The following is a 17,569-nucleotide window of genomic DNA, read 5'->3' as shown; positions in this document are numbered from 1 at the left end:
AGTTGTTAAATATTTACCAGCACATCACTTTACAGCCTCTCCAAATCTCATTTTAGTTGTCCAGAAGACAGTAATAATTGTACCAAATTTGCAGAATTTAGAGTTACTACATTAGTCAAATCAATGAGAGTTTTAATGAGCCATGCTGTAATGAGTATCTAATATAGGACAAGTACTGGACTAGGCCCTATACACATCTCTCTAGTCTTGAGACATGATAAAATATACAGTCAGGTAAGATGTTTGGTCATACCACATTCTCCATGATTAGTACTTATTATTTATTAATGCATTAAACAAAATTAAACATAATTTCTGACGCTGAATCTCTGAATAGTTATTTTTCCCTTTTTTGCTTTTGAAATCTTAAAGTATCACTAATCAGAGAAACCACCAATACTCATAAACTTATTTCAATTTTTCTTTAATTTTAATTTTTACATGATGGATTTTAATCTCATTTTGCAATACATGCATTTATCAAATCATTACATTATGCACCTTAAACTTATACAATGTTATATGTCAATTACATCTTAATAAAACTAAAAAAATTAATATTTTTGAAGTTAACTTTAGCAGAGTTCAACAGGGAGATAATAAATATTCACAGTTACTGCTATAATTTATGAGAAATTCTTTTCATAGTGCCCATAATAACAGGAAAAAACTAGCAAAAAACTTAACTAGAAAAAAACTAGCATTCAACTTAGTTTCAAGTTAGACTTCCATTTCAATTTAAACATTAGGCAAAAAGAAATAATCAGAGTTTTTCTGAAAATCAAAAGTATGCAAGTTCTCCCTCCAGTGCTCAATATAATGCTGGAACATAGTAGGTGTTAATTAAGTTAATTAAGTGTTGGATGAACTAATGTTCCTTATTCTTACCCCAAAATAGTATAAGATTCATGCTTACTTGAAATTTACCTAATCCCTGACTTGTAGTTAGAAAACACTACAATCTCTTCATGAGTTAAATCTTACTTACCTACATAAACATGAACAGATCTATAGGCTTAGCTCAAAATAAGTTATACCAGATTAAAATAAATAAGTAATTCAATAGAATATATACTATTAAAAGTAATCATTTCAGTAAACATGAAAAAATAGAGATTATGAAATTTCTATTATTCTTTTTTCCACAGTTATGACCATTTTCATGAAAATACAAATCTACTGATAAATGTAGACAGAAAATTGACAATATTTTTTGTGAATCTAAAGGTATTTTGTAAGTCACATCATTAGGCTGTATACCTTAAGCTTAGACAGTGCTTGTATCTCAACAAAACTGGAAAAAATAAAATATCCAAAAAATATGAAACTAAGGTATTTTGAATCAATTATAAATGATCTCTTTTTTTTCCCCTAAGATTTTATTTATTCATTTGAGAGAGACAGAGATAGCAAGAGAGAGCAGAGCAGGAGAGAGGGGCAGAGAGAGAAGCAGGCTCCCTGCTCAGGGACATGGGGCTGGATCCCTGGACCCTGGGATCATGACTGGAGTCGAAGACAGACGCCTAACCGACTGAGCCACCCAGACGCCCCTATAAATGATCTCTTTAGATGTAGCTTTATTTTGTACTATAGATAGAATATAATAAAGAAACTGAAGGTAGGTCAGAGTGTACCCCACATACCTTGTTGGGTTTTAAAAAACTAATGAATCGTTGAACACTGTATCAAAAACTAATGATGTACTATATATTGGTTAACTGAACATAATAAAAAAAATAAAATTAAAAAAAAATTTTTTTAAGTAAGCTCTATGCCCATTGTGGGGCTGAACTCACAACCCTGATATCAAGAGTCATACATGCTTTACTGGCTTAGCCAGCCAGGTCTACTCCATACCCCACTTACCTTGAATTGAAAGAATGTAATTTTTCTGTGCTTTTCCCTCCATATTTGATGCAATGCATGTATAGTTTCCACTATCTGAATGCTGAGACCGAGCAATTTGGAGTTTGCTACCTCCAGACAAAATATGTACTTCAAGTGAGTCAGAATTTTCTAGAGGTGAAAACAAAGCAAAACAAAACATAAAAAGCTTTTATTTTTAACATCTCTATAATTCACCATAATATATATTATTTTTTTAAAGATTCATTTATCTGAGAGACAGAGAGCATGCACTGGTGAGTGGGGGGAGGGGCAGAGGAAGAGGGAGAGCTGAGCAGGGAGCCCCACATGGGGCTCAGTCTCAGGACCCTGAGATCGTGACCTTAGCTTAAATCAAGGGTCAGGCACTCAATCAACTGAGCCACCCAGGTGCCCCAATATATCTTATTTTATGTAATAAATATGTTTCTTAAAAGTTTGCCCTTTGTACTTTCATTTTAAACGAGAGCCTTCTTTGAAAAAGGAAATAAGAAAAATCTCTATGTAATGAATAACCATCTTACGTGTCTATTCTGTAAATTTATATTTCAGTCCATTAGGCTTTTTGGATTAAACACAGCTATAAGCATAATACTGAAAATGTGCTAGTGTATTAATCTAGTGAGTTAAGAGCAAAAGAAAACAAAAATGAAAAATGCACAACTATATTACCTATGGGCTTGTGGTTCTTTAACCATGCTATTGTGGGAGGTGGGATTCCAGTGGCATCGCATGTTAAGGTCACGGGATTGCTGATTGTCTCAACAACCACTTCATTTTCAGGCCCTTCGATACTGGGTAGCACTGTGAAAAGACAGAAGAAAATCATGTGTCCTCATTAAGCTAATCCAGGACACTTTTTCATTTGCATATCTGGGGGAAAAAGAGTTGTATTAGAGGCAGATGCTCACCATATACATTGAGGTGGAAATTTTTATCATCCCGTCCTGCTACATTTATAGCTCTACATACATACTGGCCTGTGTCAGATACCTAAAAGAAAAAGATACTATTGTATGTGCTCCATTAAGTTACAGATGACCAATCACACTGTTCCAGTGTAGATTAAATCATCAGTCATCTTTATGCTCCAATGCCCCATTCTAATTGCCTTCTACAATCCTGCCTTTTTTTAATATAAAAAAATAAAAATAAGGTCAATAGCATTGATGATGCTGTTTTTAAATAAAACTCATTTCTCACTGTAGTAAAGAGAATATGCAACTACCAATTCTTTCTTCCATAATCCCACCAACGAGTCATGACACACAAACAAGAATAAAAGATGCACCTCAGCTTTCTTGATGTGCAGCATTTGTCCATCTGCTAAAATCTCCAAGTGAGTAGATTCTGTTATCATCTGCCCATTCTTATACCAGGTGATGACTGGAGGGGGGACAGCATTTGACTCACACTCCAATGACACTGAGGTCCCCTCTCTTACATTAACTACAGAAAGAGATTCACTGCCATGATCTTTAATGCTTGGGGGCACTGAGGGAGGGAAACAAGAACAAAATGATGTTTTTTTTTCATTAAGATGCTCAGATAGAAAGTATCTAATACCAATTTAAAAAGGAAAGAATTTTATGAGGAGAGTAAAGACAAACCATAAACAGTCAGGAAAACTTTTTTCTTGCTTTCACCAGCTTGGTTGATAGCTATACAAGTGTATTCTCCACCATCAGATACCTTTGTCCGAATAATTTGTAGAGTTCGACCACCTGTGGGCAAATACAATGCAAATTGAAGAGTGGCATAGAGGTTGTTTTAATAACTTTTTTATCAATAAGATAAATAGCAAAATGTATCCTTTCTCTTACAGTAAAATTTCCTATTCAAAATGAAAGAACTGAATTAAATTGAGTGTCTTTGATCCTTCCTTTTCCTTTGATCTCAGTATTTATTCTACTTCCTTAAAAGGAAGAAATTCATAAAATTTTTCTCTCCAGTAACCAAACATAGATAGTAGAACTGTTTGATACAGGTTCTAGTGAGCAAACAGTAATTGTACTACAGTCAAAATATGTTAGTAAGTATTTTCTGGGTTTAAATCTCTCACAGTGTAGAAATGATTATTGGTCTATTTATCTATCCTCAAGGAGCTTTAGGATTAATTAAAAACAACCAGTGATTTTATCCAATGAAAGCACTGTTTGCTAGCCTATCACCCCCAAGGAGTTACTAAGAAGTTTGTTCCTAAATGTCATAATTTCTTGAAAGTAGACCTTGTTACTGTACATTTCCACTGAAATAAATCTATACAATCTTATCCTAATGGCCCCAAATGGATAAAGAGAAGCATTTAATGTGAACAAATAAAAGGAGCAAGACAAAAGTTTGGAAAGAGGGTTAAGTTGATGCCACTTGTATTGAGAAAAGTGGGAAAGTTTTGCCCACCAGCTAAGAGTAATAAATTCCTTACCAGGCACAATAAAAGCATTTGTATTTAGCTTGATAGGCTGTTCATTCTTGAGCCAGCTGAGATCCGGAGGTGGAAAACCAGAGACCTCACAGGTCAAAGAGATGAAATTGTTCACCACAACAGTGAGATTTTCAGGGTTAGGACCAATGACACTTGGAGGAACTATAATAGCAAATATGTTAAAAGTAAAATCTGATATTATCAGTAATACATATTCCAATTTGTTAATATAAACCCGACCACCATAGTCTGCTAAAGCACTGAGTTAATGATAATTATTTAGCTGTCTTTCTTAGAATTCCCTAATGCCTTCATCAAACTCATTTCCATCAGTTTTTTTCCCTTGAAAGAGAATACTAGAATTTTCAAAGACAGAATTATTGTGCATTTTATTTGTATAATGTAGCTGGCAATTCTTAAGATGGTTTTGTCAACATATAAAGAAGGACTTAATAGCACAAGGTTAGGAGAGATGGACAGAGAATTAAAGGACCAGCAAAGGTAAGATCTTACAAGGTCTCTGGGACCCATTCATTAAGAATGCTGAAATATGGCCTCAGGTGAAGAGGGGTCTAATCAAAAATTAAAGAGTTAATAGTACATTTGAATATTCTTGTATTTAACATTATATCTTTATTTAAGGTTTTATATTATTGCTTATAGCAACAGTAAAATAGAAATTTAATTTTAGGGTATCTGTCTATCAACAAATTATACTGGTTATTTTGACAATGTAAAAAAAATAATATTCAAAATGAGCAGAAAATTTAAGAAATAAACAATGCTATGGTTTATTGTTGAAAACAAAAAAGAATTCCAAAAGCAAAAGCAGTACAGAGAAAAAGTGGAGTAAGAAAGAGATTAACGATGCAATGCCATTTATGCATATTAAAACATATGCATGGAGGGAGCCTGAGTGGCTCAGTCGTTAAGAGTCTGCCTTCAGCTCAGGTCATGATCCCAGGGTCCTGGGATCGAGTCCCGCATCGGGCTCCCTGCTCAGCGGGAAGCCTACTTCTCCCTCTCCCGCTCCCCCTGCTTGTGTTCCCACTCTCACTATCTCTCTCTGTCAAATAAATAAATAAAATCTTTAAAAAAAAAAAAGAAGAAGAAAATATATTAAAAAAAATGCATGTGGAACAACAGATTTTTATAAGAACACATAGACATAGAAGGTATAATATCATACACAACTGAATGGTTTCCTATGAAAGGAGAGGGGAAATGGGAGCAAGAAATGGGCATAAAAATGAATGAATACATGAATGAATATTTTAACAAATGAAAGTAAAGATGGGTCTTGTTCAGGCCAATGATGATAGTGAGACATGAACTAAGGAATGCAATTAATATAACACTCGATTATATTAAGACTGAGGTCTTAAAACAACATCAAAAACAAAAGCAACACATAAAAAAGGCAAAATCTCTTTTACTATCACATGTTACTCATTGTGCTAAGCACTAGGAATACAAAGATAAAAACGTTTCAAATGTCTGTTCCACAAACACCAAACATTGCTGGACACCAATACTCCTTACATATCACACCAAAAAAGGATATTCATGATGCTAAATAAAAGTCTTGAAGGGAGAAATTTTTCATGAAATGTCAAATTTCAGCTATTTCCAAAATGAGCTAGAATTTTGTATGTGTATCCCACACGTAAAGGAAATCTTTTATAATGATTGTTCACCATTTCCAATTTAATATTCTCAAAACAGATGTATGTCACAAAACTAAAACTCATCATTTGTGGTAGACATCCAATGGCTTTTTTTCTCCCCTACACTTGCCTAAATAGTATCTCAACAGCATTTTAGCAAAAAATTAGTATTCATGCAGTGTCTAGCATATATCAAGAACTTAGTTTGAAGAATGAATTAGGTGTAGTGATGGTTTTTAGGAATTATTAAACTCCAAAAATGAATTTTTCTTCTCCAGGGAGTATACCTAATGCTACTGGAGGATGTAACTCAACATGAATTCTACCTCTGAGAACAGAAACTGGTTCCAATCAGGATTACTGGGTAAATTTTTATGAGTAAAAGAGCTATATTTGGTTCTAACTGTATACAAACATAATTTTGGGGATTTAAAATTTTGATTTTTTTTCACTTTCAAATATGTAGCAGTAAGTACTTTCTCCTGAGGAACTGAAATAATATAAAAATAGGCTTCCTAGAAGATTTGTACTTTATAATCCTACTATGTGATGGGAAGAAAGACGGAGATTGAAAAAAATGCAGTCTCCACACATTGTTCAAGTTAAAAGCACAAAATAAGTCTACTATAATCTAAAACACAGTTTTCCTGCTTTTTCAAGCATACTCTCAGAAATGTTATTGGAACTGAGCTCTTACCATGAACGTTGAGGTTAAAATATTTTTTGGCACTTCCAGCTGTGTTCTCAGCAATACACACATATCTGCCGATATCTGTTATTTGAGTGTTTAGAATCTAAGGGAAAAAAAAGAAGAAATTCCAACTGAAATTTTTAAGAAAGCAACTTTTCATAATGATCATTGTATTTCAGAATAAACAACACATATTCTTTCTGGTTAATACCAGATGAACACAAGACAAATAAATTTTTGTATATAATAGTGCTGATGCTAGCTTTTTTTAGTCGCGTTAATCAAATATTTATTTATAAAGACTTCCAATCAGAAAAGGCAATTTTAAATATACTTGTTATATGCTGACTACAAAAATTCCCCCAATTATTATTCCTCTTCCCTATCACACCCCTGGCAATGTAACTTTGAAGTTCCTGTCATTAAGAGGTGGAGTAAGATGTGGAATTTATGTTGGCCTTGTGAATGGCTTTGACCAACACAGTGTGATGAAAAGTGACAATGTGCCATTTCAAACCTAGGCCTAAAGAGATCCAGTGCCTTTCCTCACTCTTTCAGAACTAGGCTACCACCATGTGAGAAAGCCAGGCCTAGCCTGCTGGAGGGTAAGAGAATCACAGGGGTCAGAATCAGTTATTACAACGAGGCCATGGATTTGTGCTAAGAGCCCAGCCAAGACCAGCAGACCACTTACTCAATTCACAGCATCCAGACACTTGAGACTGGAAGGATCACCCAACCAGCTAGAAGGCGTATGAACTAAATAAATGCTTATTGTTTTGGAGTACTTTATTTTATGCAGCAATAATTAGCTAATAATACCATTTATATTTATGTTATTAGGCATAATAACATAATTTCATTTCATAATAATTAAATTTCTATCCATCTATATATCTTTTGGCCTGAGACAGAGAAACATTTAAATATTTTGATAGAGGTTGTAGGACATCAAACAGATACAGTCACAATGTTTAGAAGATACTTTGAGAATTCAAGGGCATTTACAGGCACTGGATCTGGCTCTTGTGTGTGTGTGCATGTGTTTAAAGACAAGAACTCCATAAGATATGTCCTGTGTTGGATACATTGATAGTTATGCTTAGATTCTTGGGCCCATAGAATATCATTTATGTGGTCAAAAATAAATTATTAAGTTGTATCCTAACAAAAGAGTTGGTGTTATTTCTATAAATACATAACTTTCTTTTAAGACATCTGAAAAGAAAAATATAGACATGGCCATTAGTGAACAACAATTTGGGATATTTATGTGGTTTCCATTATTTATTATCAATTCTTTACTAAAACGGGACATTTTAATCTAGAGGGAACCTAATACCACCTAGGAGTTTACCATCAGAAATATGCAGTGGCAAGGATTATACTAATTATAATGTGGCTTTTATCACACAGACCACCTTGTAGCAAATTTAGGAGTGTGCATGTATTGAATGTACAATTTTTGTTAAGAATTCACACAAAAGTGCTAGTAGTGGTCACCTCTGTAAGACAAATACCATATGATTTCACTCATATGTGGAATTTAAGAAACAAAACAAATGATCACAGGGGAAAAAAAGACAGGCAAACCAAGAAACAGACTCTTAACTAACTATAGAGAACGAACTGATGGTCACCAGAAGGAAGGGTGGTGGGGGGATGGGTGAAACAGATGATGGGGATGTGTGCACTTGTGATGGGCACTGGGTGATGTATGGAACTGTTGAATCACTATATTGTACGCCCAAAACTAATATAACACTGTCTGTTAACCAACCGGAATTTAAATAAAAACTTAAAAAAAAAAACTTAAATAAAAACTTAAAAAAAAAAACCAGTGGTCACCTCTGGTAGGGGGTATAGAATAAAGAATTTTATTTTCTATTCTTCTTATGGTTAGTTATTTTTACAAATATAATATTTATAAACCAATAAAAATTACTTTTAAAAGTAAAAAAGACTTAGGAAATACAAAGTCAAATAGCTATTTGAAAATAAGATTTTTTACTTTTACCTGCAGAATTCTTCCATTAGATAGAAACTTATGATGTCCATCTTCTAGCAAAGGCTGCCCATCCTTTTGCCAGGAATTCCTTGGTGCTGGGCTGCCACTGGATAAACACTCCATCAGTGTGCTCTTATTCACCAGCACGGTGACCTCTTCAGGGAGATCACTATTTGCTCCCTTAATAACTGGAGGCACTAATAGATGATTGCAACAAAGAGATAATGACAGGAAATAAGGTCTTTTCTCAGTTATTCTAGTTTTCTGACAGCTTTAAAAAGCATGGGATAATAATAGAAGAGCAAAGTTGAAGAAGAAACCAAGATTGTTGAATAACATTTTACACTAATAAATTAGGGTGGTGATAAAAATTGTGCAAACTTGGGTTTCCCTTCCCTGGACTCACCCCTTCCACAATCTCAAACCTTCCCCAATTTATCTGACCTTGCTTCTCTCTCATGGTTTGAACTCTGCCTTCTGGGTTTTCAACCATACATGTAAGTAGCATCTGCATGCATGAATATTTAAGTCTATTCGGTCATCTAGAGAAGCCAGATAAATTACATCTTTAAAGTATATTTGGAATGTACAGATTTGGTCTCATTTGCAAGGGAATTGTCTGCGCTACTTAAATGTGTTTCCCCAGCCTCAGTATCAGTGGTATCAGCATCACCTGGGAGCTTGGTTAGAGATGCAAATTTTGGGTCCCACTTGGATCTCCTCATTGGGCATCTCTAGAGGGCCCAAGAAATTTGTGTTTTAACAAGTGATCCTTATGTACACTACAGTCTGAGGAGTCACATTCTAGATTTTCCTACATATATTCACTTTCATTTAAAATGATACCATAGAATCCAGGTACATATCCATCTTATGTTAGACTAGTCAGTTAGGAAAAATCACATTACCCATAAAATTTTTAAAAATGGAAATGTTATATAAACTAGAAACATATGTGTTGGCTGCTGTTATAAATGTAGAAATTCATTTTCAAAGTGAATATTCATTTTATTTTATTTGGAAAATAGCTTAGCTATTCTGTTTCACTCTCTTAAATGTACCATATCTTTAGCAATCAGCAAAGATTATATATTTAATGTAGATGCAGTCCTGTGGTATTTGGGTCTTTCAAAAACTAAACTGGAAGTCTGTAAAGAAAATAATCAAGTCTACAAGGTACATAATAGAATTTCAATGTTATTTTGGATGCAAATTTTCACAAAGTTATATGATTTTTTACTATACTCTAGGTAACACAAAATATAACTTGACCTGCAGATTAGTAAATAATAAACTTGAACTTCAGACTAAATGAGCTTATCGCTAACCTCAATACCATGAAAACTAATCAAAGATGAAATGTTTGGACATAAAGATTCGATGTTTTCCTCAACTTCTGCCTGGAGCTGAACCATTAGGAGGGACCAGGAGGTGGTCTACAGGTCCAAGGTCTGACCTGTACAGACCTCTACCAAAGCTCTTTGGTCTGACCTGCCCTCCAGCTGCCATGCCCCATCAGCTGGCTTACACCACTCAGAATTATTCTCAGTACAGAACCGTGGAGTGGCACATAGGAGGTGAGCATCAAACACTGTGAAACATCCCTAATGTAGACAGATTTCTGGGTCCAGTGCATTTTTCTTGTTTTGTTCTACCTCTTTAAACTCATCTCCAACATGCTTTCCAACATCCTCTTAATTAACATAGCCTGAAGGGATGAAATCTACCTTTAACTACCCAATCCCTAAGTCCCATTTCAATTTAATTGACTCCCAGTCCTTCCCAAACCATATTATCTTGCTTCTTTATCAGATCCTTCTACTCTGTCCTAAACTAAACTCTTTCCAAACTTAAGTCAAATTAAGTCATATGGTCTAGGATGTTCTTGGTAATGTTAGCACTGATTTTAATTAATCGTCTTCTCTTCCCTTTTTCTTTTCCTTATCACTATCTTATAGACTTTAAAATCTATGTTGATGATCCATCCCACTCTAATTAGTTTCATCTCTACTCCATGTCAGTCAGCCCTAGACAGGGACCATTGGACCTTGGACCATTGGACCATTCAACATTAACATCTCTTTCTTCTGCAAGTTATAAGGTCCCTGAAGAAGGACTGATGTCTACACTGTATTCACTGCTGTATCCTCAGTGCCTAGCACAAGTTCCTGGCATATACGTTAGTAATCAATAGATTATTTGTCAAATATATGATTTTTGAACTCTAGTGTTTTCTTTCTTCTACCTCTTTTCAGGTTTCCTTCATAAGCTGCTCTTTGTCTGCACTGAAAACTCTAGCCCTTCTACTCCTTCCCCACTTACAACCAGCCCATCAGCCTCTTTCATCATTTTTCCTCTTGCCCTGCCCAAACCTCACAGGGGTCATTTCGGTGATGCTCTTTCTTGCTGCACATTCTATGGTCTTTCACCCTCCAGTGCTTCCACAATATATACCTGGTTACCTTGTGGCACGACCCCCACCCCACCCAGATAGAGCACACTATTTTTTCTACCTCTGCCTCCTGGTTACTGGGAATGCTGTAGAAGGAAGGGTGGCTTCAGAAAGGAGTAACTGAGCCAAATGGCTCCAACTTCAACAGCTGACTGTTTTATCACATCCTCCATGGTGGTAATCACTAAACTTTTCTGTTTTCCACAGGCCCAACCACCCCTATCACTGTTTGTCTTGCTCTTATACTTAATGAAAAGGACTAGATACATTTGATATACATTTCCACATTTCCCTCCTAACCATTTTGATGAATGGCAATTCATTACCACGAAAGGCTAATTACCCTTCTTAGTTCCTTGATTGCATTTTTCACCTGTTCTAGGACCTTAATCCATGAATTCCTGCACCTCCCCTGTTCCTCCCCCCACTTGAAAATTTAATTTGTCCCCTTCTGTTGGATCATTTCCTTTGGTCTGTAAGCAAGCTCAAATCTTTCTTAAATATGTTTCCTCAAGCTGTCTATCCTAAAACTCTACTCCATCTCTTCTGTCCTCTGCAAAATGTCTTAAGGGTTTCCTTTTCTCCCTGATTAGTTGCTCCAGATTTATCCTTTTGTCCTGTGGCTTTGTACCACACCACAGTATCTAAATTGATCTTTTGAATTTTATCAATGATTTCTCAGTTTAAAGCCAACGGACTTTTTCAGTTTTTATTTTCTTAAATTTGCTTTAGCATCCAAAACTAGAACTTCTTTTTTTTTTTTTAAAGAAATGCTAATATTTTATTGCTTCTCCTTCAAATTTTCTTTTCTTTTTCTTTTTTTAAATTTTATTATGTTATGTTAATCACCATACATTACATCATTAGTTTTTGATGTAGTGTTCCATGATTCATTGTTTGTATATAACACCCAGTGCTCCATTCAATACGTGCCCTCCTTAATACCCATCACCGGGCTAATCTATTCCCCCACCCCCTCCCCTCTAAAACCCTCAATTTGTTTCTCAGAGTCCATAGTCTCTCATGGTTCGTCTCCCCCTCCGATTTCCCCCCCTTCATTTTTCCCTCGCTACTTTTTTTTTTTTTTTAACATATAATGTATTATTTGTTTCAGAGGTACAGGTCTGTGACTCATCAGTCTTTAGATCCACTTCTTGATAGCCTTTTCCGTGCTTTGGATTCTGTGACAAAGAATAGTATGTAGTTTACTGCTTTTCATGAACTTCTCAGATTGTTTCTCTTCTAACTCTGTTTTCCTTTTCCTTTCTCCTATTTATTAACAATCCCACCATGAACTTTTGTTCTACTTTATAATCCTTGCTGTTGGAAATCTCATGCCCTTGAATATCACCTATTTGTGGATAACTCTCAAATCTACATTCTTAGTTCAGCCTCTCTCCTGTGTTGAAGTTCCTGATTTTCAATGGCCCCTCCAATATTATACCTAAGTATCTTGTAATGTGCCGAATTCAACATGTCCGGAACAAAACTGATTTCTTTTTTCCCAAATAATGTTTTCCTAGGTCTTCTATTTTTATTATTCTTGCCACTATTTTCTTAATCACTCAGAATAAAAATCTCAGTGTCATCTCATGCTCTGAGACAAGTGCCTAATATTTCATATTACTTCATAACTTCCTCTGGAAACTCTTTCATGCTGACTGCTTCCTATACATTCCCACTGCTACTTCTCTAGATCAATCTCTTCTAATGGAGGCAACTATTTGTTTCAACTTCCAGCAACATCACCTCTCTTTGCCCTTCAAGGTACAATACTTCTTCCACTCTTAGTCCATGCATTCAGGTGGAGAACAATGTGGTCTAAGTGTAGGCACAGAAATTAGGCCTTAAACAGGCCACTTAGCTTCTATAATTGGGTCAGGGATAGAACTGTGGTTCATGCTTGGCCAATTAAAGCCATGAAAATCCAATTCTAGGACTTCAATTGTAAACACTAAGAAAAGCTTTCATTTGGATATGAAATTATAAGGATATAAGACTAGAGCCGCTGGGGTCCAACTTGTCATTCAAGGGGATCTCCCACCTGAGAGTGTTGCTAATAATAGAGAAAAAACCAAGAGAAAGAGGAAGGTTAAGTCTGCTTGGCCTCTTTGAGCCACAGAAGTCAGGTATGACTATAGCCAGCTCTACCGTGGGACTCTTCGGGTTCATGAGTCAATGGATTCTCTTTTTTCTAGTTTAAGCCAGTTTGTTATCTGATATTTCAAGAGATCTAACTCATGAGCTCCCAATTTGCATAAGATGATTAATTCCTCAATGGAACTATCACTTTCTGATTATCCTTATAGCTTTAAAGTGCTTAATGCAACATCTTGCAAACATTAGTTCCTCAAAAAAATTTCTTTGAGTGAAAGAATGCATGACAAACAAATGGAGAACTCACAGAGTACACGAAGGTCATACTGAAGAGCATCTTCTCCTGCTTCATTCACAGCCACACACGTGTATCTCCCCGCATCTTCTACTTTGGCCCGGGGAATCTGCAACACTCGCCCTCCTGAAAACATAGCCCCATATGTTCACTTCTCTAAATCCTACTGGTCATAAACAGAGATGAATTTTTCAGGTCTAATGACTTCCTTACATTTGCTTTCAGGGTTCTTATTTCATCTAACGGTTCAGTTTTAATCCCACATACCATTTGTATAACAAACACTGCATTATTGAAAAATAATCCAATATATGAATCAGATCTCCTGAGAGATAAGTAGCTCATGTAGATTTTTTACAAGAGGGTGAGGTTGCTCCATGCCCCTCATCATATTCCACAGGGAAATGTTATTATGCAGTGACTTCTTGATTTTACAGTTTTGAATACATGTAAAAGAAGCTTACAATGTTTGATGCAGGTATAGGTTTGAGAAAGCAATAGCCAGGGATGCAAAAGGTATAAAGTATATTATTATACATACAATTTTAAAAGAATAACTCTGAATATTTTTAAAACTTTTCACGTTGATATAATTTCAAACTCAAAGTTTCAATAACTGTATAAAAAATTTTCATCTATGTTTACCAATTGTTTATATTTCACTCCACTTGTTTTATCTCTTATATATATATTCACTTGTTTTATCTCATATATAAATTTACATATTTATTTATTTATATATAAAATCTTTTTCTGAACTATTTGAGAGTAAGTTGGAAACACAGTGCCCCTTTACTCCTAAATATTCATAAATCTGTAATTTCATAAGGACAAAAATAATCCCTTATATAACTATAGTACAGTGATCAAAATCAGGAAATTTAAAATCAACACAAAATTACTAAAGAATTCATAGTCCATATTCGAATTTCATTATTGTTACAATCTTTTATAAATATTTTCCCCCAAGCCTAGATCCAATTTTGGATCACATATCACAACATTTAGTTGTCATTTGTATTTGGTCACTTTTAAAAAAATTTTTTCAAGGTATCTTGTATTTAATTGAAATCAAATTTATACACCATGAAATATGCTGACCTTAGGTGTACAACTTGGTAAATTTTGACAAGCCCATTTTATATTTGTTCAAATTAAGTAGAAGCCTTGAAAAGATTATGATTCCACAATAATTTAAACATCTCCTTCTCTACCAATAAACCATGTGACAACTAAAATATTTGAAACTAATAATCATAACTATTGATTTATGATAAATGTATTTAATAAAGTGAATAGTAACTATTTGCAAATATATTTTAGAATCTATCATTAATAATGTGTAGAAACCAAACTGATGATCTCATCACACTATTAGAGAAATGGAGCCTCATGGAAGCCAAAGGACTTCTTCTTCTTCTTTTTTTTAAGATTTTATTTATTTATTTGAGAGAGAGCATGAGAGGGGAGAGGGTCAGAGGGAGAAGCAGACTCCCCACTGAGAAGGGAGCCCAATGCGGGACTCAATCCTGGGACTCCGGGATCATGAGCTGAGCTGAAGGCAGACGCTTAACCGACTGAGCCACCCAGGCACCCAGCCAAAGGACTTCTTAAGCTGACAGAATGATCCTGTAGTAGAACTGAAAAATACCTTTCCAGCCTATTGTCAAATTCTCAGCCTAGACTCTTCTGGCTCGAAGCTACACAGATACCAGTGGCATTTGGCAGCCTGTGTCAGTTAAATTACATGGCCAGAAAGCTGATCAATTCAACTGGTCTAATAAATGAGGAGAAACACATTTGGCAGAGACTCCGGTTTTCACACTGTTCATAGCGATCTTTACCTGGTAGAATCAACACCCTATCACTGGAGGTCAGAGGATGGCCATCTTTGTACCATGTCAGGGTAGGAGGAGGTGCAGCATTTGTTTCACAGTAAAGAGAAATGGGATTGTTGATGATCACATCCTTAGCTTCACCACTCCTGCCAGTATCCAGCATGTTTCCCATTTCCCAGAGTTTCTGAAAACTTGGAGGAACTATGGAGGAAAGACATGACGTTTCAGACACATGTAAATGCTAGGATTAATTAAACAAAGGTCTTGGCTGTATTTTCACAAGAATGATTAGTAAATGTAATAAATTAGACACTGTGAAAATATTTTCAAGTACTTATATACCTACTAACTCTAGCCCTGAGCCAAACAATGTAGTAGACAGAAGTCAGCATTGGTTTTCATGTAGAAGAACAAGAAATATGGGGCTCAAAATGCCATGTTCATGCTTTGCTCTCCCTGTTAAAGGTCTCTAGCACTTAGAAGAAGAAGGGGTCTATTCTCAGGGATGAACCTACTCTAATATGCATGGCTAAGAAATTAATCATAGCAGGAAAAACTAAATTTTGAGGAACCTTTCAAAAATTCGGGCTCAACAGAGAGCATCTGCCAATGACTTGTCTTGAGCCTCTAAGAAGGCTAAAGAAGTTATGCAATCAGGATTAATAACTCCATTTACAAAAACAATAGGACATTCTCAAACATTTCTGAGGGACAAGCATGAACTTCCAAGAAGGCAATTTTCCTGCACATTAAAAACATTAAAAAAGTGCATAACACTTGACCTAAAATTTCCACTATTAGCAACTTATGAAAAACCACAGATGTGCGAAAATTTTACATATAAAGATGTTCAATGAAGCATTACACGAGTAATGAGAACTTGGAAACAACCTAGACATTCAACAATAGGAGTCTCGTTAAATATATGTTTTAATACTCAATTGATAAAAAAAATACAGTTATTAAAAAGCATGTTTTAAAAAGCATATATAAAAGCATGAAAGCAGCAGTATCAACAACATTAATACCAGGTACTACTTCTTAAACAGTTTGCTAAGAGTTTTACATACTTTATGTTATTTAGTACTTACCACAATTTTACAAGGCATTAATTTTAAAAGCAAGGAAACCAAGGGTTAAAATATTTAGGTAACTTGCCCAACTCAAAAAGTTTGTAGGAGCTAAATCATCATTTAGTTTCAAGTCTGACCACTTTAAATTCTGTACATTACTATACTTTTTACCTTCCAGGTAAACAATATCAAAAGAATCTTCATGATAAAATGTTAGGGGAAAGCTAATGTAATAGAAAAGTCTATCATGTGATCCCAACTTATAAATGAAGTATACTTTACAAAAATATATCAGAAGGAAACAAAAATAGCAGAAGTAACCCAGAATGATGGATTATTTTCTTCCTTGTGAATTTCTTAAACCCAAGTTTTCAATAATGAATTTTTATTATTGTCAACAGAAAAAAAGGTGTTTAAAATAAACCAACTCAAATCTCTTTTTTATTGTTTTGATAGATCATATAAGCTGAATTACACACAATAAGCATATTATTTTACCTTGTATATTCACATCAAAATCCAGCTCATCTTCACCTGCAATATTAGATGCTACACAAGTATACCGTCCAGTATCTGATATCTGAGCCTCCTTTATTTGAAGTGTATGTCCACTTGCAGCAATAATGACATGATCATCTGATTTAAGGGGCTGTGATTCAATTAAATAATGTTACCTTGAAGTACACTAATAAATCCTCTAAAACATCATACAGTTTATACTTTTTAGGATTTTTTAATAAATAAAAAAATTATATTTGAAATATTCAAGACAACATTAATTGAATTAATTTACTTTGATTAAACTTTTTTGAGTAATCACATTTTTATTTATTGAAAATATGGCTCATATACTTTACATCTGTGCCAGGTACTTCTGGGTGGTACATTTATATACCAAATATATAAATGCATATTTTATGATAAAAAACATTCTTAGGTACCATATCTATTTATCCATGTTGGAAAAAATTATTTTCCACTGATCCCATAGTATACTATCATTCTGTAGAAAATACTAGAGTTTCTTAATGAAAGATTGAGGGCATTAACAGTCTGATTTGATCCAAATATCACTACTGTTCATTCAGAAACATCATTACTTCATAAATGGAAAATTTTAACCTATATTTATATTTATA

The 17,569-nt window shown here is 34.6% G+C and overlaps 1 protein-coding gene across 1 annotated transcript in view; it reads right to left on the bottom strand.

Annotated features, from left to right (window-relative positions):
• Nucleotides 1-17,569, bottom strand: part of HMCN1 (hemicentin 1) — a 487,946-nt gene that overhangs the window by 89,662 nt on the left and 380,715 nt on the right. The window contains exons 53-63 of the mRNA XM_032393157.1: nucleotides 16,929-17,079; nucleotides 15,364-15,558; nucleotides 13,532-13,645; nucleotides 8,685-8,872; nucleotides 6,674-6,770; nucleotides 4,310-4,471; nucleotides 3,495-3,608; nucleotides 3,176-3,378; nucleotides 2,796-2,877; nucleotides 2,557-2,688; nucleotides 1,867-2,016 (exon numbers count right to left, since the gene is read on the bottom strand). Coding sequence (XP_032249048.1) covers nucleotides 1,867-2,016; nucleotides 2,557-2,688; nucleotides 2,796-2,877; nucleotides 3,176-3,378; nucleotides 3,495-3,608; nucleotides 4,310-4,471; nucleotides 6,674-6,770; nucleotides 8,685-8,872; nucleotides 13,532-13,645; nucleotides 15,364-15,558; nucleotides 16,929-17,079 — 1,588 coding nt within the window. The remainder of the gene's footprint in view (nucleotides 1-1,866; nucleotides 2,017-2,556; nucleotides 2,689-2,795; nucleotides 2,878-3,175; nucleotides 3,379-3,494; nucleotides 3,609-4,309; nucleotides 4,472-6,673; nucleotides 6,771-8,684; nucleotides 8,873-13,531; nucleotides 13,646-15,363; nucleotides 15,559-16,928; nucleotides 17,080-17,569) is intronic.

The sequence above is a fragment of the Phoca vitulina genome, unplaced genomic scaffold, assembly GCF_004348235.1.
Source record: "Phoca vitulina isolate PV1807 unplaced genomic scaffold, GSC_HSeal_1.0 scaffold71, whole genome shotgun sequence".
Taxonomy (NCBI): Eukaryota; Metazoa; Chordata; class Mammalia; order Carnivora; family Phocidae; genus Phoca; species Phoca vitulina.
The sequence above is the reverse complement of the archived record's forward strand: the minus strand, read 5'-3'. Positions and strand labels throughout refer to the sequence as shown.